General features: G+C 42.1%; 2 protein-coding genes across 5 annotated transcripts in view; one reads left to right on the top strand and one right to left on the bottom strand.

Annotated features, from left to right (window-relative positions):
- Positions 1–23779, top strand: part of LOC121848016 (PR domain zinc finger protein 1-like) — a 28041-nt gene extending 4262 nt beyond the window's left edge. For all 4 annotated transcript variants that reach the window (XM_042345208.1, XM_042345206.1, XM_042345205.1 and 1 more), the window contains exons 3-8: positions 5536–5655; positions 8540–8768; positions 11237–11311; positions 17535–18634; positions 19895–20023; positions 21649–23779. In XM_042345208.1, the coding sequence (XP_042201142.1) occupies positions 5536–5655; positions 8540–8768; positions 11237–11311; positions 17535–18634; positions 19895–20023; positions 21649–22224 (2229 nt within the window). In that variant the 3' untranslated portion in view covers positions 22225–23779. The remainder of the gene's footprint in view (positions 1–5535; positions 5656–8539; positions 8769–11236; positions 11312–17534; positions 18635–19894; positions 20024–21648) is intronic.
- The window catches only part of LOC121851365 (autophagy protein 5-like), a 165973-nt gene that overhangs the window by 38366 nt on the left and 101616 nt on the right, over positions 1–25991 (bottom strand). The gene's annotated exons all lie outside the window — the stretch shown is intronic.

The following is a 25991-nucleotide window of genomic DNA, read 5'->3' as shown; positions in this document are numbered from 1 at the left end:
ATGTAGGATGTTGAGATACACAGTAGTACATTCCTATTATTGTACTTCTGAAATGCATTTCCATTATATGTACACAATGATCGCAGAGCCTAGTGATGCACAGCAAGATGGGAGCTGTACATTTTGGCACATGATCAGCATCAATTCATGAGTAGTGAACACCATCGATTTGCAGAGTTCAAAACATTAGGGTTTTCTGCCTGATTCAACTAAATGTGGTATCCTTTAGCAAACGTCAGACTATCTGCTTGATGACTAACTTTAGACGGGACTGTCTCTTCAAATGGAGTGTTTACCCATTGCGATCAGCTAACTGGTACTGGGGATTTTTCCCATCTGTTTGACTCAGCACCACATTGTGTCTTCATTGACTAATTCATGGAGGAAGACAGAGATTTAATTTCTTGCATTGTTTCTGATCCTATTAATGAGCAAGCATTATAGCAAAGGGTCTGGGTATTAGTGACTCTGGGACCTCTCGCTCGCTGGCTGGCACTTGTAGCTGAATTGGCTATGTACCTCTCTGCCCAGGCAGCAGCATGGCAAAGATGGCAATGTTATGTGCAATGTGAAGTGAGTATCAGTGACCTGATGGCAGGCTCCAGAATTATTCTACCCCCCTACTCACATTGTCTGAAAACATGGTATTACACAAGTAGGAAGAATACTTGAGGCAAATCTTTATTGCGATACACAATGCAAATTTATATTTATGTACTGCCTGCGTTTCACATCTGGAGGACATGAAAGTTTCACTCCAGGTGTGAAGCTGGATTTTCTTCAGAGCACACTCCACACCAGGTTCAGTCTAGAAGTTTAAGTTGCAGCTGTTTCAAAACTACAGAAATAAGAAAAATGAAGAGGAATTCTCAGGGTTAAATTTGACCACTTGCCACTATTGAGCTTTGTTTAAGGTAGGGAGCTGGCATTTACTGTGATTCAGTGACAGTGGCTTAACATAGACATTAAATAAATTGTATATATATATATGTGGTTTCCTTGAAAATATTTGTCACTATCTCACAGTTATTTATGTTTAATTTATGAATAGAAAAGCATGTTCTTTCCCTTTGACTGTCGCAATAAAAGAATGCTTTGAAGAAAGTTCCCTCATGGAGTGAGTGGACCATGTAAGTTGCAGCTGTCCTAAGACTCTTGTTCATTTATTACTATAAAGACACTTTTGACTATGGAATTTCCCGTCAGGCCCAAAAGAAAATAGGTGTGCAGTTTGCATGTTGGGTTTGATAAGCAGTTTTTAGGGGGAAACAGATAAAATTGTAATAGAGGGACATCTTTGTATGTCATGGGCATTCAATGTCCCGTGTTTCATTAGAGGCAAACTGGCCTCAGAACTCTATGTGGAATTCTCCTTGTGTAAATTCACGTACAGAGACAATGAGGTGGAGTTTGCAGCATTATGTGAGTTAACTAACATAAAGAACTGGTTATGAAACACCATATACTTCACTCCCAACAAACTGTGGGTGGTGACCCCATTCACAATGTCACCGAGAGAAAGAGAGACTCTTCAAAGAATGCCTGCCTGCTGGCTTCTAGCTAGCGTATTCGATGCTGGGTAATCAAAGAGATGACTGTAACATTGGTAAGTGTATGGCTATTGCCCTCTGTGACAATTTGGTAAACGCTCTTTGGCTTTAACATTTTCCCATTGTGTTCCTTTTTGTGGAAGAGAGATAGTGGAGGAGCTTACTTATGTGCAACACTGGTCTTTCTGGTGGCAAACTCAGACAGTGTGCAACAATCGTTTCTTTAAACCATCGAGACCTGTTTTTCCTGGATTTTCATTTATGTTATGACTACAAACTGACTTTTCTATCAAGAATAGGGGAATTTCTCCTCCTCCTCTTCTTCCTCCTCCTCCCCCCACGCCACCACTACCACTGCCAAAGGGTGGGTGGAGATGGCGTTGTTAAAAAAATAAGAAGAAAGCAAAGCATTGAGGTTTCAGATCTCTGAATAGCATAGTGTAATTAAACATTGCAGACTCTTTAAAGGGCTGTTTTAAAGGCAAACACACCTAACTATCATGACATGCATGCTGTAATCACCACTGCTTTTCAGACATTTAATTAATAACTTGCAGTTGTTTCCTATGTAAATACTTAAAGTAAATTGAGTTAATGAAGACTGTGCTTGACTGTTTTTTGTCTGGGAGACAGACATAGGCAGGATGTCTTCACTGACCTAGCCCGCTGACAAAGATAGATGCTCCTCAGTGCTAGAAGGGTCAACGCTGCCATAAACTATCGAGAGCAATGGCTTCTGAGGGGGATATCAAGCATGAAAGTGTTGAAGCTTTCTACCTGTTATCCACCATGTGTTTATACTTGCCAGACATCAGCCCTGCCCTCCTGTGTGATTCATTAGGGTGGTGGTCAGTTACAGTGGCTTTTCGGATCACTGTTAGGACAGATTAATGCAGAGCTGAAAGCTTTGTGCACTTGATTTTAAACAGCCACCTTTTAGCGTAGCACATGTATTGCTGGGTGATTGGGCCAATGTTTAGAATAGGATGGAGGATGAATGTTCTTCCCAAGTGACTAGGTATAGGGAAAGAGACCATTTATAGCAATGTGCTTTAAGTCTACTTTGTATGCACCTTCAGTGGTGAATCATGGCCATGCCGGTGAATTTGTTTTGGTAGAAACTAGCCATTTTGATTAGACTAGTTGCCAAATGCACCAAGTAGTGTGGTGCTCAGCTATCCAAAGGAGTCAAAAATGGGTCCCAGGATACAAGTGGGTCAAACAAAAACCATGGGAAAATTTTATTAGGAAATTAGAAATTAGAAAGTAATTGAAATAAATCAATATAAAGGATATAGAGAGAGAGGAAATTGGGATTATAATAATGATAATCCTTGCATTTGATATAGCTCTTTACCACGTCTGCAAGACATCTCAAAGCGTTTCACAGAATGTACGGTAAAGTGAATTGACTGTAGGGTGAAACGCAGCAGCCAATTGCTCACAGCAGTGTCCCACAAACAATCATGGAATGAATGACCAATTTTTTTTTAAGGAATTATTACCCCCGGAAAAGCGATCTGCCAATCAACTAACACCCGGGTTCCTACTTATTGCTAGGTAAACAGAGGAGTATGGAGTAAGGAAACTTGTCCAACATTTCATCGTGCCCGGGGATCGAATCCAGGTCTCTCGCTTGCGAGGCGAATGCTCTAACCACTGAGCTACAGGACTCCCAAGTACTATAGTAATTATAGCACAAGAGGAGGCCAGCCATTCGGCCCATCACTGGTTGATCTAGGGTCGATTAGCCGAATGGCCTTGGGTGCTGTGCTGCTCCATTAAATGGTTTAACCCACGCAGAATGAGAGGATATTAGAGATGACTTCAACCAAAGTTATATTTACCTGTTTTCTAAAAAAAAACAGGATTGTTTCTCTGGGTTTAAAATGGGAAATTCCATTATTGAACTTTGGTGGAAAGATTGTTATTTTTGGTCATCAAAGTAGGTCAGATCCTAATGCCTCGTGGGTCAACAAGGGGAAGTATCAGCCCGGGTTCTCGCTGGTGGCTGCTACTGGAAAGAGTGAGTGGTGGACACTCACACGGACCATGTGAGGACATTTGGCACCTTGTCCCCAGCCCTGGTGAAAATACTATTTGTCACTTATTGAGGGCACAGTGAAGTGGCAGAGGACTAACTGCTCCCCTAGACCTGTACAGTGTGGTGAGGTTGCAGTGAGCTGACAGCTTGTACAGTACAGCGAGCCACTGACTTCAGGTAGTAGGCCTTTGACAAGAGCTCTCTCTAAATTTGTGATTGTCCCTTTAATAACCCGTCAAATGAGTTGGTTTCAGGTTCTGTTCTCGAGGTGATTTTTAGAATTGCTCTTTCTCATAACTATCTCTTGTGCATACAGGTGTGAGGACTGTAAACAAATGAGTATACTCAGAAGTAAAAACAGCTATTGTGAAATGCGTTTTGACAACACTTATTAGTGGCGACAGAACAAAAATAACTCTGTGTACTTGGGCTCCTGGCACCACTGATCTGTGAAAAGAAAAGGTTAACTTAAGCGTTTTGTGCGGTTTAAGCCAGCCTCATTGGCATAGGGATGTTGCTGCATCATGATGCACAGATGTATGAGTGAAAACCCACAACATGGAAGTAAAACTTCAACTAGCTGGCTATTTACAGAAGTGTTTCACTGTAAGAAAAGGCCTGAGAGCTGTCAGATTTTTTATTTTTGAAACGAAAGTGCAAAATTATTTGAAAATTCGGAGAGGGATTAGAAAAGCAAGTGGGAGAAATGCAGGTGTGTCCTGCACATGAGAACACAATACTATACTGAGTGACCTTAAGCAAAAAAAAACTTACCTTTGGCACTTGGAAGTCAGCAAGACCCAAATGTGAAACCCAGGCCCAAAACTGGCACACCAAATATAGGTGTGTATGTGTGTGCGTGTGTCTAAAATGTTCCTTCAGTTTCTGAGAGGTGGTGGATTACACTAACTACCGCAGCAGTTTAGTGCCTGGATAAATAATTGGCTTCCCGACTTGACTCATGAATGGGATATGCAGCGAGTGCAATAGGGAATCAAACGCCTCTTCTTCCTAAGTATAGGTACTAATCCAGGAATTGTCTAGGAATTTCTTTTGTATGTTTCCTTTTGGTTTGCGTGCACACACTCTGTCTGGGTATCCTGAATGCCTTGCTCTCCAAAATCACGTTTTAAACAAATTGCACGAACATCAACCCCAGTGCTGTGATTCGGCAGCGACAGCTGTTCAGTGCTGAGTGTCTGACTAGACAATTCCTATTCTGCACTGACATTTGCACTCACAACTTTGTGCACACACCGGCCAAACCTGCTGGGTTTCACGTGGGAGCCAGTTAGAAGCTGCTGATGGAAGAAGCTTCCGTTCTGTAATGCTTGAGTAACGGTCTTGAATGACCATTTCAGGAATATGGGGGCGAGTGAGGAGGGGGGGGGGTGCAAATTGTAGGTTGGCAGATGCTATCTATTAACTGTTGATGGGCTGGAAAGTTGTATTGACTCTGGGTGACAGTGTCTCCAGGATGACGCAATGTGTTGCTGCTGTGGCATTTGATGACTGTGAAAAGCTGGCATTTGGCAGCAATTGAAAATCCTACAGAGCACAATAATGCCGTTTAGATTTACAGCTGACTCACTTACTCGCTGTGAGGAAGTGTGGCTGTGGACTGCATGATAAATATGTGCGATGATTTGAATATTATCTTATCTACATTGAGATAATTAGCCTGATGAGAAGTTCTAAAGAAATAAACTGCTCCTATAGTCATAATGCAGTCAGTCATTAGACCGGTCCTGGATCAGAGCTGTCCTATCATGGATCATTTTGGGAACTTATTTAGGGAACAAATTTTGCAAGTGTCACATTGCATCAGGTGCTTGCATGATTTGGCGGTGTTGCTCCCCCTTCATATCTGGCTATAGTGTACGTTTATGCAGCGTGAACTCTGAATACAGAGCCTCACACCTTCTGGCACTGTCTCCTCAGGTACTGGGAGTTCTGAGCATTGAGTACATACCGAAAGGAACTCGATTCGGACCACTCATCGGTGAAATCTACACCAACGACACTGTGCCGAAGAACACAAACAGAAAATACTTTTGGAGGGTAAGTTTGGGGAGGGGGAGGAAAGGGAAGAGAAAACAAATTCTGTTGGTGCAACGGCTAATTCACTAAATGAATACTGCTGAAAAAGTTTGTCACTTCCTGTTTTACATCAGCAGTGGCGAAGTTCCTGTGTCACACCATATATGTAGCAAAGTGGGAGTGTAAATTAGCTGAGTAACTGTCTGTGCCACAGTGAGTGGGGAATCTCGAGGGAGGGCCTCTTGTTCGTAATGAATTGATCTCGGCTATTCTTGGCCCTGTATGTCAGAACATAACGCTTTTCATGGAATAGGAAACGGTTTAGTTCTGCTCGGAGGCAAATTAAATTTGCATTTTGACTGGGGACTAATTAGAAACAGTTGATGCAAAATCCTGGGTTTTATTTCCTCCTCTTTAACCACCAGTGACTTGGCAAAGGTCAATGAGGAAGGAAAGTGCATTTTAGTTCAGGGTTCGAGACATAGGTCTAAAAGCAGTATTTTAGAGCCCGTTTTTACCCTGGTCATGACTTGCCTCTGACCGCAGAGCAATGATCCAGGGCAGGAAACGAGCGGTGATGGATTCAGCAAGAGCAGTGCTCCTCACAGACTCAGCTGGGGCATGAATATCGTTTGTTACAGACTCTTGACTTGCAAACGTGATTTAAGCTAACACCCTTCCTTTCACCCCCACTCCATGCGTTACATATACAATACCTTTCAGGCAAACCCTATCCAGACCACTATTAGTAACAACAACTTGCACTTATATAGCGCCCTTCACACAAGGCAGTGTCCCAGAGCGCTTGATTGGCAGGCTGGCTATTAGCCATTTTGCCCAAAATTCCCTCCTGGAGTCCTTCTGACTAGTTCTCCTCCCTTCTTTCAAATCAAGTCGCAAAACCTCTCCGGTCGTGTTTTCGGTCATCTTTCCCAATGCCCTTGACTCCCACCCTCAGCTCAGGTGCCCATCACACATTTTGGGACATCCTCCTGGAGTGAAAGGAGCTGTATAAATGTAAATTGTCATAATGCATTGACGTACTGATGTACTTGGGAGGGTGTTTTGCATACATGATGCTAGTTTTTACTAAGGGTTTATCAATGTGTTTGACATTAATTGAAGTCAGAGTGTGGTGGGGGTTGCAGAGAAAGAGAAGAGAGAGAAAGGGAGAGGCTCTAGATTGGCTTAAGCTTCACAGCTCCACAATATGTGATTGCTATGTGTAAGAGACATCAAAAACATCATGTGGAGGACACTCATTCATAGCCACCTCGACCATTGATGAAGTACTGTGGTATCCCCTTAATGAACTAATTTTAAAATCATTAAATTGTTGCAGTCTTCCATTCAGACTAGAGGCCCAAATTCCACCTAGTCTTAACCTGCGAGACCATTTTGTTCTAAAATTTAAGATGGTGCAGGATTGTGGAAAATTCTGAAATTCATTTTTAATTTGGAAGTAGGCTCTTCGGTAGTTCTTAGAGGAACCGATTTCCAAATTAGAACTGAAATTAAGAATTTCCACAATTCTGTGTATTCTTAAATTTTAAGTTTTTTTCCAGCTGACATTAGATGGAATACGGCCTCTGTTTCCTATATTTAGTCATTTAGGACTTACATCTGGCCTGGATTCTCAAACTGCAATACTATACTGCGGTGTAGGCTGATCAGAGTTGCAAAATATTTTACTAATTACCAGAAAAACTACAACATGATGATGTGAATGCTGCTTTTTTTCTTCTTCCTGTGTACATTATGGCATGGAAATATGATTTGAATTTGGGTCTTGCTGATGTCATGGGAGCTTGTGTTTTCAGTTAGGTTGTACAGTAAATGAGAATGTGGAAAATCATTGGAAGGCTTATCAAGATTTCAAATACACACACACAATGTCTTGTAATGGAAGTGACAGTCATCAATTCCTGGAAGTTTTTCAAGAGAGAAAAAGAATAATATTTCACACTAAACAAAACCTGAAAACCTCTCTGGCCACATATCACCTCTTCTACTGTTCCATTTCTCATATCAAACTCACCACAAAACTTTGGACCACAATATTCTCAAGAAGCCAAATGTATTTTTTTCCTCTTTGATTTTTACAGGAAGTGTGTATTTTGAGTGAGTGAATGAGTATGTGCTTGATTGCATGTAGCTGTGTGGTGTGCATGTATGCGAGAGAGTCTACTTAGTTTGAAAACAATATTTTTCTGCCACCGAATATTTCTGTTGCTGCTTTGGAAAAGCTGTTAGAGGCCCTACAGCAAAGCAACAGGTAATTGGTGCCTTGCAACAGAAGCCGAGCATGTCATTGAGCAAAGATCTTTTTGATCTGGCTTCAAACAGCTGTACACCCTCACTAACGGCAGGTGATCCCTGCACAAGTCCCTCCCAGCTGCTTCAGAATTCCAGGTAATTTTATCAACAGCGGCTCAGCACTGAAGACAGGAAGCTTTGCATAGCTGTGGCCCTGGGGTGGGGGTGGTAAGAAAATGCGACTTCTGGAGGCCAAAGATTCAATTTGAATAGCCTTGTAAGGTTTGACGTCAAGGCCAGGGTGACTCAACACATTGTCTGTGCCTATAAGTGCAATCAGAACTGCAGCAGATTAGTGCTTGCTGGTTGCTCTGACTGTGGGGGTAAGAAGTTCTGCGCTGCAGGACAAGGATATATATAGATTAGATAGATATAAAACCTCCAAGAATTTCGCCAGAGCAAACGCACATAGCAGGTAACTGTTAAAATGATCTTTAATACGGTTAAATTACAAACCCACATTTGTGACTTTTGCCCATTAAAATTGTTTTTTATATATTATATACTCATTTGCATTTGTTTCACTCTTTGCTTTTTACCTCTTTAAAGGATACATACTGAGTTTTGTTTGCTTTTCACATTATTGTAGGTGTACTCAGATGGCGAGTTCCACCATTTCATTGATGGGTTTAACGAAAACAAAAGTAACTGGATGCGATTTGTGAACCCAGCCCATTCGAAGCAGGAGCAATGTCTGGCTGCTTGTCAGAACGGAATGAACATCTACTTCTACACCGTGAAGCCCATCCCCGCTAACAGCGAGTTGCTGGTTTGGTACAGCAGCGAGTTTGCCCGAAGACTCTGCTACCCACCTTCAGGTGATCTTATGATGATTAAGCTGAGTAAGTGTGTCAAAAGCTGAGGTGATCTGAGTCCGAACCAAAAAAACAAATGACTGAAAATATCAGAGACTTTAGTTTGAGGCATTCCAAAAAAAATTTCATTCCTTATTCAAAGAGTTATAAAAGTGTGTGAAATCCATTGAAAAGAGACAGAGATACAACAACAACAAATTGTATTTATATAGTGCCTTTCACATCAAGAGACATCCCAAGGTGCAGGACCACAAGAGTTTGCACCTGAACAGTGGGGTTGGAATCAAGAGGGATGAAGGATAAGGGGGGGTTGGAAGTGGGAGGATGACCGAAGGCACGGTCAAAGAGCAAGATCTTGAAGGAGGCAAGGGAGGGAGCGAGACAGAGGTTTTCAGGAATGGAGTTCCAGAGGGTGGGGGCAGAAAGACTGAAGACTCAACCTCCGATGGTGGAGAGGGGAGGGCAAAGGACATGGAGTAGGCCAGGGCCTGCTGAGTGGAGGGAGCGGACAGGTTGGTATGGTACTAATAGGTCACAGAGGTACAGAGGAGCAAGACCGTGGAGGGCTTTAAAAGAGAGGGTGAGTATCTTAAACTCAATCCTCTGTGGGATGGGGAGTCCATGAAGCTGGGTGAGGATGGAGGTAATTAGCTTATGGAATGGAACTTGATGAGTGAGAGGACATGAGCTGCAGAGCTCTGAATAATCTTGGTAGGAATTCAACATGTAAAGCCCAAGGCTTTACAGTAAAGCTTGAGTGAGGTTTTAACAGTGCATCTTAAGTAAGGAATGCAATGTGTTTAGGAATAGTTTTATACATCTGTATATGTGTTTGGTTGCAGCCATGCCTTCAGCCACTATGCCCCGAGGCTCTGGAATTCCCTTCCTCACTTCCTTCGCCTCGCCCCCTCTCTTCCTACTTTCAGGTCCCTTCTAAAGACCTTTCTTTTTGACCACGCCTTTGGTCACCTTCCTCCCCCCCCCTGGCCTTGCCCCGGGATTCGTTACTGTGAAGCGCTCTGAGACGCCGTCCGCCGCGGAGGGCGCTATATAAATCCAAGTTGTTGTTGTTTGCAGTTTCAAGTTTTGGGGGTTCGTTCCCCTCCACCCACCATACATTGCTCATATGGCTGTTTGTACAACTGTAGACAGAGTGTGTCAATAGCCTAGTTGACTGAATAATAATAATAATAATAATCCTTGCATTTGATATAGCGCTTTTCACGTCGGGAGGACGTCCAAAGCGCTTCACAGAATAGACTGTAAAGTGAATTGACTATATTTGTGGGCGAACGCGGCAGCCAATTGCGCACAGCAATGTCCCACAAACAGTCCTGGATTGAAAGTGACCAATTTATTATTGTTTTTTTTTTTGGAGGGTTTATTATTAGGCGTGTGGAGTAAGGAAACTTGCCCAAGGTTTCGCCCTGCCTGGAACTGAACTCAGGTCTCTCACTTGCAAAGCGAGTGCTCTAACCACTGAGCTACAGGACTCCACAAGGAGACCATCGCAACTGAGACTCATCTTGTCTTCACTCAAAGTTCATTACCACATTAGAAAGAAGTTTCTCCCAGTGTCCTGGCCAGCAAGCCACCTGATAAAACCCGTGATTATTTCATGACTGTGTGCAGGACATTGCTGTGCCCAAAATAGCCTGCTGTGTTCACCTACAAAATACAGTCAGCACACTTCTGTAAATCCCGTGAAGCACTTTGAGACATCCTAGGAACGTAGGAACATTCACATCCTCCCCATGTGAACGGCGCTTTATCAACAGAAGGATTTTTACATCTCCAGCAGAAAGGTTACTGGTTATCTCATCCAGAGCTGGAGACCTGGGTGATTTTTCACCCCTTTCCTAGCCCAGGGCGATGCTCAAAATGTAACACAATGTAATGCACTAATTTCTGCACCTGTAGGGAGAAGCCATCTAATAATTACTCTAGGAAGGTTATATTCCCAGAACTAATAATTCAGTATCGCTGTGTTAAATTGATTGGTACTGGTACGTTTAGAAAGTTATTTATTTATTGTGGCTTTAAAAAGTAGAAAGATAGGAACTGTGCCATAATTGTTCTCATAAGGCCTCAGTGTGGGCAGTATCGGACTCTGCCTCTCTTTCTCACCTCATCCCCCAATTTTGTTGTGGTCGAACAGCTGGCATGTGCTAGCTGCAGTAACCCTATGAGATAATCCCAGGGGATCTGGCCAACATCCCACCACTGTGGGGCTCATCTTCTTGTGGCCTCTGTGCTCTACATGGATTTTTAAAAAAAGTCTTAACATTGAAATTAACTTTCAAGAAAGAGGAAAATGAACAAGGTTTACATGGGGAGGGATGGATGGGCAGTGCTCCTATCCATACTACCCCCACCCACCCCACTCCCCCGAAGAAAAGTAGTGCCCAATTAATTCTTCTCCCCCCACCCCCCACAACAAGACTGACTTTAAATGTCTTTGCTCCACACAGAGTGCCTCAGCCTACCTCGAAGTGGGGAACCACGGGAAAAGTGGCAGCCCAACCGTTCAGAAGGCCAAACAAATGGTAAGGAAGGAGCACAAATGACTGCGCTTAAATAATATATTAAAGCAAAACATTGAATGTGCAGTGATTATATTAAACAAATCAAAGTGACCTTAGGATAAGACTTTATTTTAAAAAATGTATCTTGGGTATTTCTTTAATCTACAATGTGCGAGGGATTTGGATAACTTAATATGTACTGCCTCTTCTACTGAGTTTACTTTTAATGGAGGCCTGGTCTGTTGCCCTTATAATAATATTCACATTATCTTAAGTATGTGACACCTCCATTCTCATTACTCTAAACCTTTTTGATGAATTCCTCTTTAATTTACCCGTCTGGCCAACATAGATATTAATCTCTAGGCTCCTTTACATTTACAAATATACGCCACTGTCATTTTTCTAAGCGTTGAAACTCTTTATTCACAGAATCTTTCATATCTCCCATCTCTATATGGCTCTAAAGAGTAATTATAATTTGTAGATTATCTGCCCTATGCTTAACAAGAGGGCAGTGGCTTTTTGATTTTGTAGCTGTCGGCATTTTATTATAGAGTGGCTTTTTTTTGCTTCCATAAATATTGTGATTAAGAGCCAGGCCCAATGACAGATTGCTCAGTGAGGGCTGTGAGGATTTCTCTGTGCTCAGTCACTTAACAACCAAGATGTTTAAGATAATGCCTTTGGAAGCTGGGATAATGTTAAGCACTCGTCAGACTCCTGTTTCTATGGTCAAGGGATGATAATCACCCTGGAAAAGAATGTTGGTTCATATTGTCTGACATGGGCGAATTCACTACACAAATGATTCTCAACCTGGTGAGATTTTACTCTGTAAATCCACTTTTTGGTGGTTTCTGCATCCACGCCAAACCCCTAACAATGGGAATTGGCGGTTACAAACTAACTAACTTGCTGTTGGCTGGTTTTGGTGTTTGCTGACTAATGCTTGCTGGCAGGTGGCAATCTCTCCAGCTGGACTGGAAATGTATTGACCAATTTCTGGAATTGAATGGTTGAGATTTGCTGACAAGTTGACAATGCCCAATACTTGACCAGTCATGCTTCATAGTGGTTACAAAATGACAGTTTGAATAACGACCGTCCGGTTAGTTCCAACGATTCAACTCATTTACACAATCTGTTGCAAACATAGCTTCGCATTTTAAACCCACCCCCCTTGAACAGTTTTGATCCAGTTGGCAAAGTGCATTGGCTTCACATCAGAAGAGCAATGAAACTTATTTCCTTTCTCCTGGGCCAAAAATACCAAACAGGCCTGCAAAATGGGAATAGAGCTTCAGCAAACTGGAGTGTGGTAACATCTGTCTGTCGATACTACAGTATCTTCAAGGGTGAACCAGTGGTTAACTCCTGGTAACAGGATCATTGCAGCTGCATTTCCTAGTTTTTTTTATTGCTGTTTTATTCTGTACTTGTTTGTCGAATGGGCTACTTTGGTTTTGAGTGTAGGTGGCCTTTTATTTCATCTGTTCCTCTGAACAGAACACAGAATCAGTCACAAACCGCTGCATTCTTTATTTTAGTATCAAATGTGATACAACAGATTCGGTGTGATTTGTACAGAGAACCAGAGGCATTCCCCGCCTACAGCAACTGCGCTGTTTAGACCTGGTTGTGGCTTTTGTAACAGCAGGTCAACCCTTCACATACTACGCTTTCCCCTGCATTCAAATCATAAGCAAAGCCTCTGCCTCCTCCTATGTGCTCGAATGAGACCAGCCAAGCTTCTTAATAACAGAAATTGTGAGAGGGGATGAGTAGCCACGAGAGGAGAATGTCAAAGAAATCCCACGTTGGGGTCAAAGCAGCATTTAATAAAAGGGGGATTTTAAGAGGTGACTCCGACTGATAGAAAAGTGAGGAGGAGGAGGAAGGTGTAAAACTGATCATTGCTCAGTGGGCCTGAAATTCCACCTAGTCTTAGCTTGGCAGACCATCTTGTCTTGAACTTAAAGACAGAATTGTGTGGAAATTTAACTTTTAATATAAATTTGGAACCTGTTTTCTTTTTAAGAACTGTGGAAAACCAGCATTCAAATTAACGCTGAATTTAAGGATATTTCACAATTCTGTGTGATCTTGAATCTTAACACAGAATGGTCTGACAAGCTAAGACCAGGTGGAATTTCAAATCTTGCATATCCCCAACCTGTTCAGTCTCCAAATCCCTCATGGCCTTTGTCTTAAATCAATTTTTAAAATGTAAGATTGTGCAGAATTTTGGAAACGTCTTAATTTAAAACTTTTTTTAAATGCATTTAGTTTGGACAATTATTTTTCTAATTTTTCTCCCCACTGGCACTAGGCTCTGTGCTCCTGGCCTACACCCTCTCTGGTTTTGTTTCAGTTCCTCTGGTGCTGATTGCCCTCTGCTACCTTGTCCAAGTGACCATCGTTTGTGTATGAGCACAGTTCAGTTCACTCAACTGTAGAGATCATAAGACAAACATTCACACACATGTGCAACCCGTAGAGGGAAGAGGAGCAGGAACCCTGGATGATTTTCTCAGCATTCGTCCAGGAAAGATTAGGATAAATTAAGCCTCCCATGCAGCCCAGGCTGATACCAGCAAACTCAGCACAAGCCGGGATTTGAACCAGTAATAGCTTCTGGTCTAAAAGCTGCAGACCTACAACAACAACTTGTATTTATATAGCACCCTTCTATCCACTACACCAGCAGCACTGCCACCTGAAAGCTAGATTTAAGGTTTGTGCAAAACCAGCTTTCCCATTAATACTGAATTTCAGAATTTTCCAAAACTGCACGATACTGCAATTTATTACTGCAACTTGTGGCAAACACTAGTCAGAATTTAGGCTTCTGACTGCCTAAGGTAGTAGGTTGATCTGACGCTCCCAACATGTATTTTGATTATCAAAGTCAAACGGGTTTTCATATTTTCAAAGAAAAAAACAATGTATTGAAAGGAAGAGCGGATTAATATTTTCACCAGCGTGATCTGTTTGTAATTAAAAGCAACCCACTGCACTTTAAGAATAAAGAGTCATTCAAAGTGCTGCATGTCAACTATGGTAATTCAGATTAATAGGTCGGTAAAATGGCAAGCAGCATGCTGTGGTACTGCCTCACATGCCCCCAAGCAATGCTAATTGTCACCTCTTCCCCAACCTTCAGCGTGGCCACTGAGGGGTTCACTGGTTGCTTTTATTTCCTTGGTACTTTTACTGTGAAATAATTCACCAGTGACTACTTGAACTTCCTGCCTGCCAAGTTCCAGTTGAGAGATTGATATCTCCCTGATAACCTCATATTTATTTTCATCTCGTGGCCCAAGGAAGCCAAATCCTGCTATCAGCCTTTGCTATCAGCACCTTGCCTACAACATCCACTCACTCTTGTTTGTTTAACCGTGCCAATGCACAAAACCCTTGATGACTATAGCTCAGCAGCTCTGAGCCCTGAAATCCAAGCAAACTCAGTCTTGGCTTCTAAAGAGCACTTTGTTTGACAGCTCCAGGATGTCAGGTTAAATGGCAGTCAGGACAGGTCACACGCCTTTTACTGTGGTGACTGTGACAGCCTCGATATTGACGTCCTCCTGACGTGAAAGGCGCTATACAAATGTAATCTTCTTGTTGTTATTGATGTAAGTAAAACACAAGGACTGTAAAGAACGGATTCACGTTCACACATTTTTTTTAAAAAAATCAGAAACCTGGGTCCCTGCTTTACAGTTGTCATTTATCTCAGAAATAAATTTCTTGAGTATACCTTGGTGAGGTGGACCTGGTCAAACAGTTAGTGAAGAACCATGAGGTGTACATTTGCTGTGCCTATAGACTCTTCCTGTAGTGTTGAGACCTCCTTGTAGAGTGCGCAGCCTCAAGCTACTCTCAAGGAGGCCGAATACACTTTGTGGTCTGGGTGTCTGACCAGAGAAGTTCATAGTTGAAGCTCTTCGGAGAGTGGCATCTCCTCAATATAGTTGTTATGGGTGACTTGTTTCCCCTTGTATTGCTCGATTGCTACTCTGGCACAACGTTTTTAACAAATAGTTTTTCTTGTGGACTTGCAGAGAGTTGGTCAAGTAGCGTTGACTGTAAAGATTGAGTCTAGTGGTTTCGGACACCAGATAATCAAGCTTACAGAGACCAACTCAGTTTATTATCAGCACGGCAAAGGTACAGAAAAGCCCTAGTTATCTAATCTGGACAACACCAACTTTTATACCACGCCCCTCACACAGGGTAGCATCCCAGAACACTTATCTAGATCCATCCTCCTTGCGTTCAGCCTCTTTGGAGTAGCCTGAGGTTGTGCACTCTACACAAAGAGGTCTTAACGCTGCAGGATGAGTCTCCTGTTCGGCTCCCGTCAGGGCCTCTGCACCTCAGACACTGGCAGCATCAGCATTCACAGATGCACACTCCACCTCACCAAGCCAGTCAGGAACCTGTGCGTCTTGTTCGACCCTCAACTGTCATTTCTACCCCACGTCCTTGCCATGATCCGCTCTGCCTTCGCCCAACTCCACAACATTGCCCGACTGCCACTGCCTCACCCCTCAGGCCGCCGGAACCCTCATACAAGCTTCCTTACATCCAGGCTCAAGTAGGCCAACTCCCTGCTTGTCGGCCTTTCCAACTCTTCCCTCCACAAGCTCCAGATCATCCAGAACTCTGCTGCTCGTGTCCTCTCCCACACCAGGCTCCGTGACCCCACCACCCTCGCCCGGCTCCACTGGTCCCTCACAGGAGAGAATTCAAAATCCTCGTCCTCACTTTCAAGGCTCTCCATGGCCTTGCTCCCTCCTACCTCTCTGACCTGCTGACCCCCTATCAACCTGTCCACTCCCTCCGCTCAGCAGGCGGTTGGGCCCTCAGCCTCTCTGCCCCCACCCTCAGAGTTACAGTGACTTTAGTGCACTATCTTTTTAAGCATTTTCCATAAAAACAGCAGTGATTCTGTGCTATATTTATGCCCAGCTGGTTTACTGCGTTCGTAACTTGGCTTTCTTTCAATCATGGCTGCAAGGCCACCTCGTTATCACACACAGACACCGTTTCTTTGTCTTATTTCTCACATAGCACAGACCATCTGTTTGCACATCCCTTGTCCTTCCAATAAAGAGCATTTATTAAAGACATGAGCAAGAACATTAGATAAGGAAAATACAGTATCTAGCAAGGTTATAAGAGTACAATTATCAACACAATTCCCCTTAAACGTACATCAGTACACCTGTTCAGTAATTTTCATTATAGGCAAAATCTATAGCAGTACAACAGCAATCCCCTAACAGAGTTTCATCAGCCTACAATGATTTAGTTGCTTCTTTGGAATAGGAGAGAAATAAGACATCACACTCCAAAGGGTAAGGGAAGATGAACATGTCTTCTAAACAGCATACTGGGGTTCTTCATGATTTAATTTATTTTAATCTAATTTGGCCAATATTTTTGATTCAAAAGTACTGTCTCACAACCAGTGAAAATCATCTATCAGAATTTAGCGTATTTTCAGAGACCTTCATAATTAATCTTTCGTAAAGCATACACCAAAAACTATATTAATGTATGGTGCAATTTATTCCGATAAAAGCAAAAATGAACCTAAACTTGGGTGTGTGTGTGTATTTTTAAATAAACTAGACAGAATTTGTTTTATCACTAAATAAAAAAAAATACCCTGTAGTGAATTTGAAGCCTAAATGGTAAGCTCAGGTCTCGGATGTCGGTTCCCGACTTATTGAGCTTGGCAGGTTCAGCGTTATTTGATCCCTCTGATTAAGTTGCTGCCTTGCAATCCCTCCCAGGTATCGGTTACCTCTATGTAATGGCAGCAAGGCCTGCACTAACAATACAGTAGTCTCTTTTGTATTTTACTTGTGGAAAGTGGCTCGGCCAGAAAGTGAGCTGGTATTTGTGGTTTGGCATAGGTTTACCTGTCATGTTGCATTGCCACTGCGCTAATCTGTGTACACGGTTATCACATGTGAGTGCTGCATTCTGAGGCAAATGGCACAGTGAAAGTTTATGTATTGTGCAATGTTGGTAAAGAGCGCGACCACTTCCTCATAATGCAAAATTTGCTGAGTCAGAGTGCAGCCTGGCTCCCAATTCCTGTAATAAACTCACAGCGCTGTTCTCTCTGAAATGAAACTGAGAAGGAAATGCTTTGCAATGGTGTTCTTAAGTGACTCATTTCCTGATGGTATTTTGTTTGTTCCTCCTCCTCCTCCCTTCTAAACAGAACAAAATTGTAAGGAAACGCACTATGGGACCGACCTGGTTGAAGTGAAGGGAGCTGAGAGCAGGAACGTGGTTCGCAGCTTTGATAAGAAGCAAATGAAGGAAAGGAATTCAGTGCAAACAATTCAATCCCAAATGGCACCCAGAAAGGAAATTGAGGAGCTCAGAAAAAGACACAGCCCAGAACGGACCTTCCTTCCCCGTGTTGTGTACCCGCTCAGATCTCACAATCCAGATGACTACTTGAAAACCAATCCTTACAGGACCGGGAGCTACAGTTACAACAAGCAGTTACATTCCCCCATACAGTCCTCATTTACCCCCAACCTGTCAGTTAGAAGCAGCCCAGAGCAAAGCTTGAAAAGCTCAACGCCGTACAGCAGTCCCGAGACTCATGTTTCTCCTCCAACTCCTTCATCTCAGGAACATAAAGAAGGCTTCCCTTACTTAAGTGGACCCTACAACAGAGAAGGATTGGGGTGCCTCCCAGCCTATCCCTCTCCCAGCCAGCTATCTCCAGCTCTCTTACAATCCTATGGTTCAGTTAATGCCCAGTACTCCAGGTTCTTCTTACCTCATTACTCGGTCAGCAATGGCTTCAGTGCTCTCAGTGGTATAAACGGCATGAACAACTTCAATCTCTTTCCCAGGATGTATCCGATTTACAGCAGCCTCCTGGGAAACGGCAGCATCTCCCAGCCCATATTCAGTCAGATGGTCCTGCCCAGCAAGTTGCCCCTGGAGAGAGGCCCTAGTCTGCTGTTCCCCGAGCAGCCAAGGGACTTTCGCATTCCAGCATCCAACAGTGCCTTCTCCATCATAGGCTCTGCGGCCAGTTTGAAGGACAGGACTTCCAGCCCCACCAACGGGTCGTCTCCGACTGCAGGCACAGCTGCATTATATTCTGAACATTTAATGCAACCCAAACCTACCTCAGCAGGGCTGGTCAACAGCATTGAAGAAGCTGGTAACCTCAGCAAGCCAAAGAGAAATCTCACCGGTTACAAGACACTTCCTTACCCCTTAAAGAAACAGAATGGGAAGATCAAGTATGAGTGCAACATCTGCTTCAAGACCTTTGGACAATTGTCAAACCTCAAGGTAAATTTTAGTTTTCCCCACAGGGTCATTTTCCTTTTTGGTCAGAACAGTGTCTGATGTGCGCTCAAATGCATCACTATCCTTAAAACTATCCAAATTAAACTACTTAGAGTTCAAATTGTATGGAAATGTCCCCTCTGTTTGGAATTGACTGTGTGCACTTTTTTTTCACCCCCCACCCGAGGGATGCACCCTGCTCATCTAATCCCAGAACAATTAGCAGGAGGACCCCAGAGCGTGTTTTGGGTACTGCTGGAGTTCAACCAGCTAGACCGTGCAGCTTGCCATTGCAAACGTTAGATGATGATAATTGCCCTGAATTATTATTCAAACTTCAAGACCTCCCTCACCCCTTGTGCTGGGTTTAATTAATTTCAGAAGGGAAAAGTATGGGATTGTAATCGGTCTCAGAAATGTAATTGGTCCCACTGCTTTGGATCGGAGGAGGAATAAAATCAGCCAGGGGTCCTTCGCTCCTGATTACAACTAGAAGCCCTACTGGGAAATGCACATGTGTGATGTCTTAAGGATTGCACACGTGTATATTTTTTTCACTCCCCACCCCACCCATAACTCGCTGAATGCTTTAAAAAAAAAGCAATCTTCTCATTATGAAAACTTGTTGGGAAACCTTTGAATGATGAGGTTATATTAAGACTCCATTGTCTGGGCTCATGTGGTAAGAGAGACCACAGTGAGGTTACAGGTGGAATGCTTGGGTCTGTGAAATCTAGAGTAGAGGTCAACGAGAGAAGTGAAGAGAATTGGAAAGGGATGGGGAGTAACTTCCAAAGATTCATTTTGAAGCTTTAGTAAGGAATAAAACATAAATTTCTGAGTAGAGAAAGCTATGGAAAGTGAGTTATGTAAATTCACATTGTAGCTATTACACACATTTGATATTGTATTTCATAAGTTAAATTGATGACTGCATTATTTTCTACACTGGAAGGCTTTATGGTAATCTATGAAATCTCATAATAAAATTAGTGTTGTATCTAAACTGAGCTCTAACAGGCTCAAAATTCCACTAAGTCTTAACTTGTAAAATTTAAGATTATTTGGAATTGTGAAAAATTCAGTCTTAATTCAGAAGCCTGTTCTTTTTAACAACTGCGGAAAAATAGCTTCCTAGTTAAGACTGATTGAATAGTTTTCACACAATTCTGTGCGATCTTAAATTTTAAAAACAGTTCAATCTAAGACTAGTGGAATTTGTTTCATGTGTTTGTGTTGTAAAAACTATTAATCTTCTCATAGGTTCACCTGAGGGTACACAGTGGAGAAAGACCCTTCAAGTGTCAAACCTGCAATAAAGGCTTTACACAGCTCGCACACCTACAGAAGCACTTTCTGGTTCATACTGGGGAAAAGCCACATGAATGTCAGGTAAGCCAAAGTCTATACGAACACTCAATGGGGGAGCGCTGTGATTTCGGAGGTGCCGTCCTCCAGACAAGATGTTAAACTGAGGTCTCAACTACCTGTTCAGGTAGATGCGAATGATTCTGTGGCACTACTTGAAAAGAGAGGGGAGTTTCTCCTGGTGTACTGGACAACAATCTCCCAAATAAAATTGATCATTTACTTCATGGCTATATGCAAATTGGCAGCCATATTCACCTACAAAGTACACAGATTTACACAGTAAATCCTGTGAAGCACATTATAACCAATGGAAGAATTATCATATTATTAATTTTAATTTTTTTTGACCTGAGCACACACAAACTAAGTTTTTTTTAATTTAAATAACACATCTGAATAACTTAAGGTCTAAAATATAACTTCTTTGTGTGTAATACATTGTTACATATTCCTCTCCAACATGGACAAAAATGATTACAATAAATTAAATTTAATACCGCACATAATTCTGGAAAATTGATAGATTTAATTTGGAAGCCGGATCTGTTTTAAGAACTGCTGAAAACTGGCTTTCAAATGAAGGCCTGAATTTTAAGAATTTTCCATATCTTTGCAACAATAAAGTTTCATGTCAGAATGGTCTTACCAGCTAAAAGCAGGTGGGCTGAGCTCTTTAATAAGCAATTCGGTAAAAGCAGTGCTAAATTGTTACATGGGAACTTCTCATGATTTATTTTAAGCTACCTATGGTTTATTGCAAGCTAATAGTGTGAGAAAGGGGGATGTCTTACACGCTTGTGGCCTGCTATAAAAGGTGAAGCTTTACAAATGCCTTTCAAAGTGCAATAACATTTGTTCCAGTTTCTGGTAATGCGATCCACAAGTCTGTCAGAGCATCAGAGGTCTCCCACTCAATGGTTGCTGCACTCTTGTTCTTAGTAATTTGACTGTGATTCACCCACAAAAGGTCGTTCCATAGTGTTAGATACAGGCCTTGATAGATTACAGGTGAATTAACTCGAGGCCTCCTTTCAGTATAGAATTGAATCACTGAACCCAATGTTCAGTGCTGATCTACTTTGTGACATGTTTGCCAGAGGAGTGATCAGGCAATAGTAGACACCTAGTAATACTGAGATGCAGTCTTACCCAAACACTTGCCTTCTTCAAATAAGGCATATTAGGTATGATAGCAGTGGTGACCTTTCAGAATCTAACTGTATTGCTGAGAAACTGCTCTTCTAAGTAAAACTGAAATACTACAGCAGCCTTGTTAGTCCAGCTGAAACTGTGACTAAAGTGGTTGGAATATCCCCCTTCTCTCCTCCTCCCCAGCACCATAAGCACCATTGGTGATTTAGGCTTCACTGATCTTGTAGGTAAGCAAGTTTGCCAACACAAAATAAAGTCATATTTGATAATTCCACAACAACGCAAATACATTTAAGTGCTCCAAGACGCTACCCCATGTGAAGGGCACTACATAAATGCAAGCTGTTGTTGACAATAATGACCCTAAAACCTTGTTACAGTTCAGTGTATAAAATTCAATACTTTTTTTAAAATCTCATAAAACTATCAAATATTCTTGCAGTAAAATGAATACAATACTAGTCTCCTAATAACTCTTCTTTTCCTCTGAGCAGGTTTGCCACAAAAGGTTCAGCAGCACAAGCAATCTAAAGACCCACCTACGGCTGCACTCAGGAGAAAAGCCTTATCAGTGTAAGCTCTGCCCAGCTAAATTCACGCAGTTTGTCCACCTCAAGCTCCACAAGCGCCTGCATACCAGGGAGCGCCCTCACAAGTGCCTCCAGTGCCACAAGACCTACATTCATCTTTGCAGCCTGAAGGTGCACCTTAAGGGAAACTGCCCGATTGCCCCGAGCGCTGGCAAGTCCCTGGAAGATTTGCACCACTTCAATGAGGAAATCAATAAGTTCGACATCAGTGACAGTGCGGACAAGCTGGATGATATGGAGCACGGCAGTGATGTGGAGTCGGTGGTCGAGAAGCAGATCTTTACCATGCTAAGGAGAGAGGCGGAAGAATCCAGCTTAAAAAACACTTTTCAAAGGAACCTGGGGAGTGGTCTACTCTCTTCCGGGTGCAATCTGTACGAAAACGTGGAAGCTTCAGTCCTTAAAATGCCTCGCGGTAGTCCTCTACCTCTCATACCTATAAAAGTCAAGCAAGAAGCAATTGAACCTATTGACCCTTGAGATGAGGTGTGATGTGTTTATGACTTCAGCAGCCAGGGTGCCTGTAGCATTCGAATGTACATAGGATTTCTGCAGTGCTAGATAAGCCTGGCCTACATAATGAGAGCTTCCCTTCGCTGGGCACCTCTTCATTCGACTCAGGGCATCTCCGAAACATTTGACAGGACTTTATAACAAGCCTTGACAAAGACAATCATTTAAACATAATTATTTTTCCAAGAATAATACTCAATAATTTATTATGCAATTTAGATTGTTAAAGCAATATTCAGACATAATGTTTACAATGACCCAATCTGTCATTGTAATCAAATATCAAAATGTTTTATTTTTATCTTCTCTGTTGCCATTCTTTGTAGATACTTAAAACTGTCTTTTTTTAGTAAGTTAATATTGGGGGGAGGAGGGAGGGAGGAAGAGAAGGGAACAACTTAATGAAATTAGAAATGTTTTTGTAAAGTACTATTGCGATATGGTGGTGTTTTGCCAAAGCGGGAAGTTTTTAATCGTTGGATCGTTTATCCTATTGTAGTCTTTCTTTCTCTCTTTCTTTCTCATTCTCTTTTTATCATCCTCTTTTTCTTTCTCTCTTTTCTTTCTATGTTGAGACCATCATATTTTCAGTATTGTGTTATTTACTGAATTGCGGATGAGGTGGGAAGAAGATTGTAAAGCTGAACAACAGTTACCTCATTGCTTGTCCAGTGGCGCAGGGACGTTATGAATGATTGTTTTGCTGCTTCACAGTAGGATCCGATTAGAAATAAACACCATTCAGGAATTCTGCTGGCTTGTGCTTCAAGAATATGTCATGGATATGTAGCAGCAATTGATTTTATTTAATAATAAAAGAGTAAAGAAAACAACCTGCTAAGTTGTGAACTACAGAGTAAAACAAAGACGGACTTGTAATCGACTTTTTTAAGTAACATTTGGACCATCGGATGCTCTGTTAAAGCCGGAAACAGTGCAGAGAGGTTGATTTAATAGGAAGTTAGACTTGTTTCTGATCGGTTTAATGCAAACCAAAGCATCACTACTCTTATCACTGAACACACTTTATTTCTTTGCTCTGTAATGTTTCTGTGTTGCTGTTTTTAACCCTGCGTCGGCTACATGAACTTAGTGGCACCCCCGTCCAAACTGGACTCTGCTTGCAGACTCCGTTCCAGTGAATGTAGCTGAAGCCAGTCTGGAAACTTTGCCGATGGTTGGATCTTTCCATTCTATTTTTCATTAATTTAAATTTCCTCTTTGACCAAAGCAACCAGGCATTTTGCAGCATCCGGACTTTTGCTTTTCAATCATTAGGAAACCTGCATCTTTTGTTTACATACTGGTTTACATTGTTATTTATGTGCAACATGTCCAAAAAATGTAAATTAAAATATAAATGTCCACTGAAATGATCTTACTGCTATGCTTTAAATTTTATTTGTATGTATGAATTACATTGAAAAATGAATTATTCACTACTGCACCAACCAGGAAAGTGCTTTCACTATGGAGCCAGAAGCTTTGAGCAGTAAAATGATTGAGAGAGAGAAGAAAAAAGTCCTTACATTTGATATACTGTACTTGGGAGATGTCAAAGCACCTCAAAGTACTTCACAGGATTTACTATAAACTATTAGCCTATGTATTTTATAAATGAACATGGCAGGCAATTTATGCAATTTAGGCATTGCCTTCTGGCTTGGAAGCAAAAGTGCTACCAATTGGGTCAGGCTGATACCAGCCTTAGATGTTGGGAAGCAGCTGGGAAGTAGCTTAACAGTGACAACAACAACTTGCATTTATATAGTACCCTTCACTCGGGGTAGCATCCCAGGGAGCTTCACAGTGGCAGAGTCTGACAACGAGCCGGGGGAGATGACCTTAAGCACGATCAAAAAAGGTCTTCAGGCAGGATTTGAAGGTGGGGAGGGAGGGAGTGAGTTGAAGTCTGGCAAGGGCTGGTGTGTTGGTGGCAAGGTGTTTTTTGCAGGTGAGTAACCAAACGGCAGAGTTTTGAATTCATTTGATGTTGTGGAGCTGGGGAGACCAGAGAGGAAGGCATTGGAATAGGCAAAAATAACGAAGGCATGGTCGAGGGTTTCAGCTGCATTGGTTGTGAGGTATGGACAGAGACAAGCAATGTGGCAGAGATGGAAAAAAGCAGTCCTGGTTAGGGAATGGATGTGTGGTAGAAAGGAAAGCTGGGGATCGAAGTTGCACACAGATTTGGAGAGTCTGGGGGAGAGTCCAGGAGGTTGAGGAGTTCAGACCCACAGGAGAGAAGATGTTGACGGGAACCAAAGAATATGGCTTCTGTCTTGCCAACATTCAGCTGCAGGAAATTTGCACTCATCCAGGTCTTGATGTCTCAAACAATATGGCAGGACATCAGCAGACTGGGAGTAGCAGCTGAAGGAGGAGAAGTAGATTTGGGTATCATCCGCGTACATGTGAAAGTTGACCCCATGTTTGCTGATGACATCGCTGAGAGGGAGTATGTAAATGATGAAAAGAAGGGGGCCAAGGATGGAGCCTTGGGATACCCCGCAGGTGACCGGGTTGGGGGCGGGAGGAGAAATCATTTGCCGAAATATATTGTTGGCAGTTAGTCCACTACAGTGGATAAGGGAGGAGAGACGGTGGAGGAGTGTGGAGTGGAAGACTGTGTGGAACACGGCAGAGAGATTCAGGAGGACGAGGAAGCAGAGGAAGCCCTGGTCACAAAGAGAGAAGGCGTCATATACTTGTGATGAGACATTGACCGAGTTTCCAGTTACCTGTTCTTCAGGTGGACAGTAAAAAGCCTGTAGCATTATTCAAACAAAGAGATTTTCTTATGTTCTAGCCACCAATCCTCCAGATTAGTTAATCATTCTCCTCACGGTTTTTGATGGGAACTTGTACAAAATGACTGGCATTTTTTTCTATACATACGAAGAACAGTCACCATATATTACTGTAATTATCGTAAAGTGCCTTGAGATGCTTTGAAGTGATAAGACACTGTACAAATACAAGTTAGTTTTCTTTCCTTCCTGAGGCTGAGACTTCCCTTCCCCACTCTATTACTCGTCTTTCCTGATAGAACACAGTTTGTGAGTGTTCCAGTGGTAGAATCCATAACAGTGTTCAAGTGAGAATTGGATAAATATTCACGGAAATAATACGGAATATGGGGAAAGACGGAGAGAATGAGATTAGATATCTCCAGTGGGGGAGCTAGACAACTATATACACAATCTGTATTAAGAGATTGCTGCTCTTAGTTGCACACAAAAAGCTGCGACAAGAACTCTGCAATTTGCATCCAGCACAGACAAACAGGATAATGAAACAGTCATCTAAAATAATACTTGTCTGAATAATCGAAGAAAATGAGTACACTCAATTGGTGAATTTTTTTTAGTGACAATATAATGACATAGATTTGTATATTAAGTACACAATTCACACAAACTGTTTTCCATGTATTCAAATGAATGTAACTTGCACCTCAGGATGTCTCTATTCTCTTTGTATGGAAATATGTGTCAATTAAATACTAGCAACTTAACTGTACAAGCTTCAATAGCTTGTTTGCAAAGTTACATTTGAAAATTAATGAATTATTGTGTAATTGCTGCAAGTTTGAATTGAATGGAATATTCAAAAATACCCAATGTTTTCCACATACATATACAAATACTTTTCCACAGTTCGTACAAAAATGGCTTTGGAATTTAAGAATTTCCCACAATTCTGGTGATCTTAAATAATAATTAATTAATAAT

The sequence above is a fragment of the Callorhinchus milii genome, unplaced genomic scaffold (assembly GCF_018977255.1).
Source record: "Callorhinchus milii isolate IMCB2004 unplaced genomic scaffold, IMCB_Cmil_1.0 Scaffold33, whole genome shotgun sequence".
In the NCBI taxonomy this organism is placed as follows: Eukaryota; Metazoa; Chordata; class Chondrichthyes; order Chimaeriformes; family Callorhinchidae; genus Callorhinchus; species Callorhinchus milii.
The sequence above is the reverse complement of the archived record's forward strand: the minus strand, read 5'-3'. Positions and strand labels throughout refer to the sequence as shown.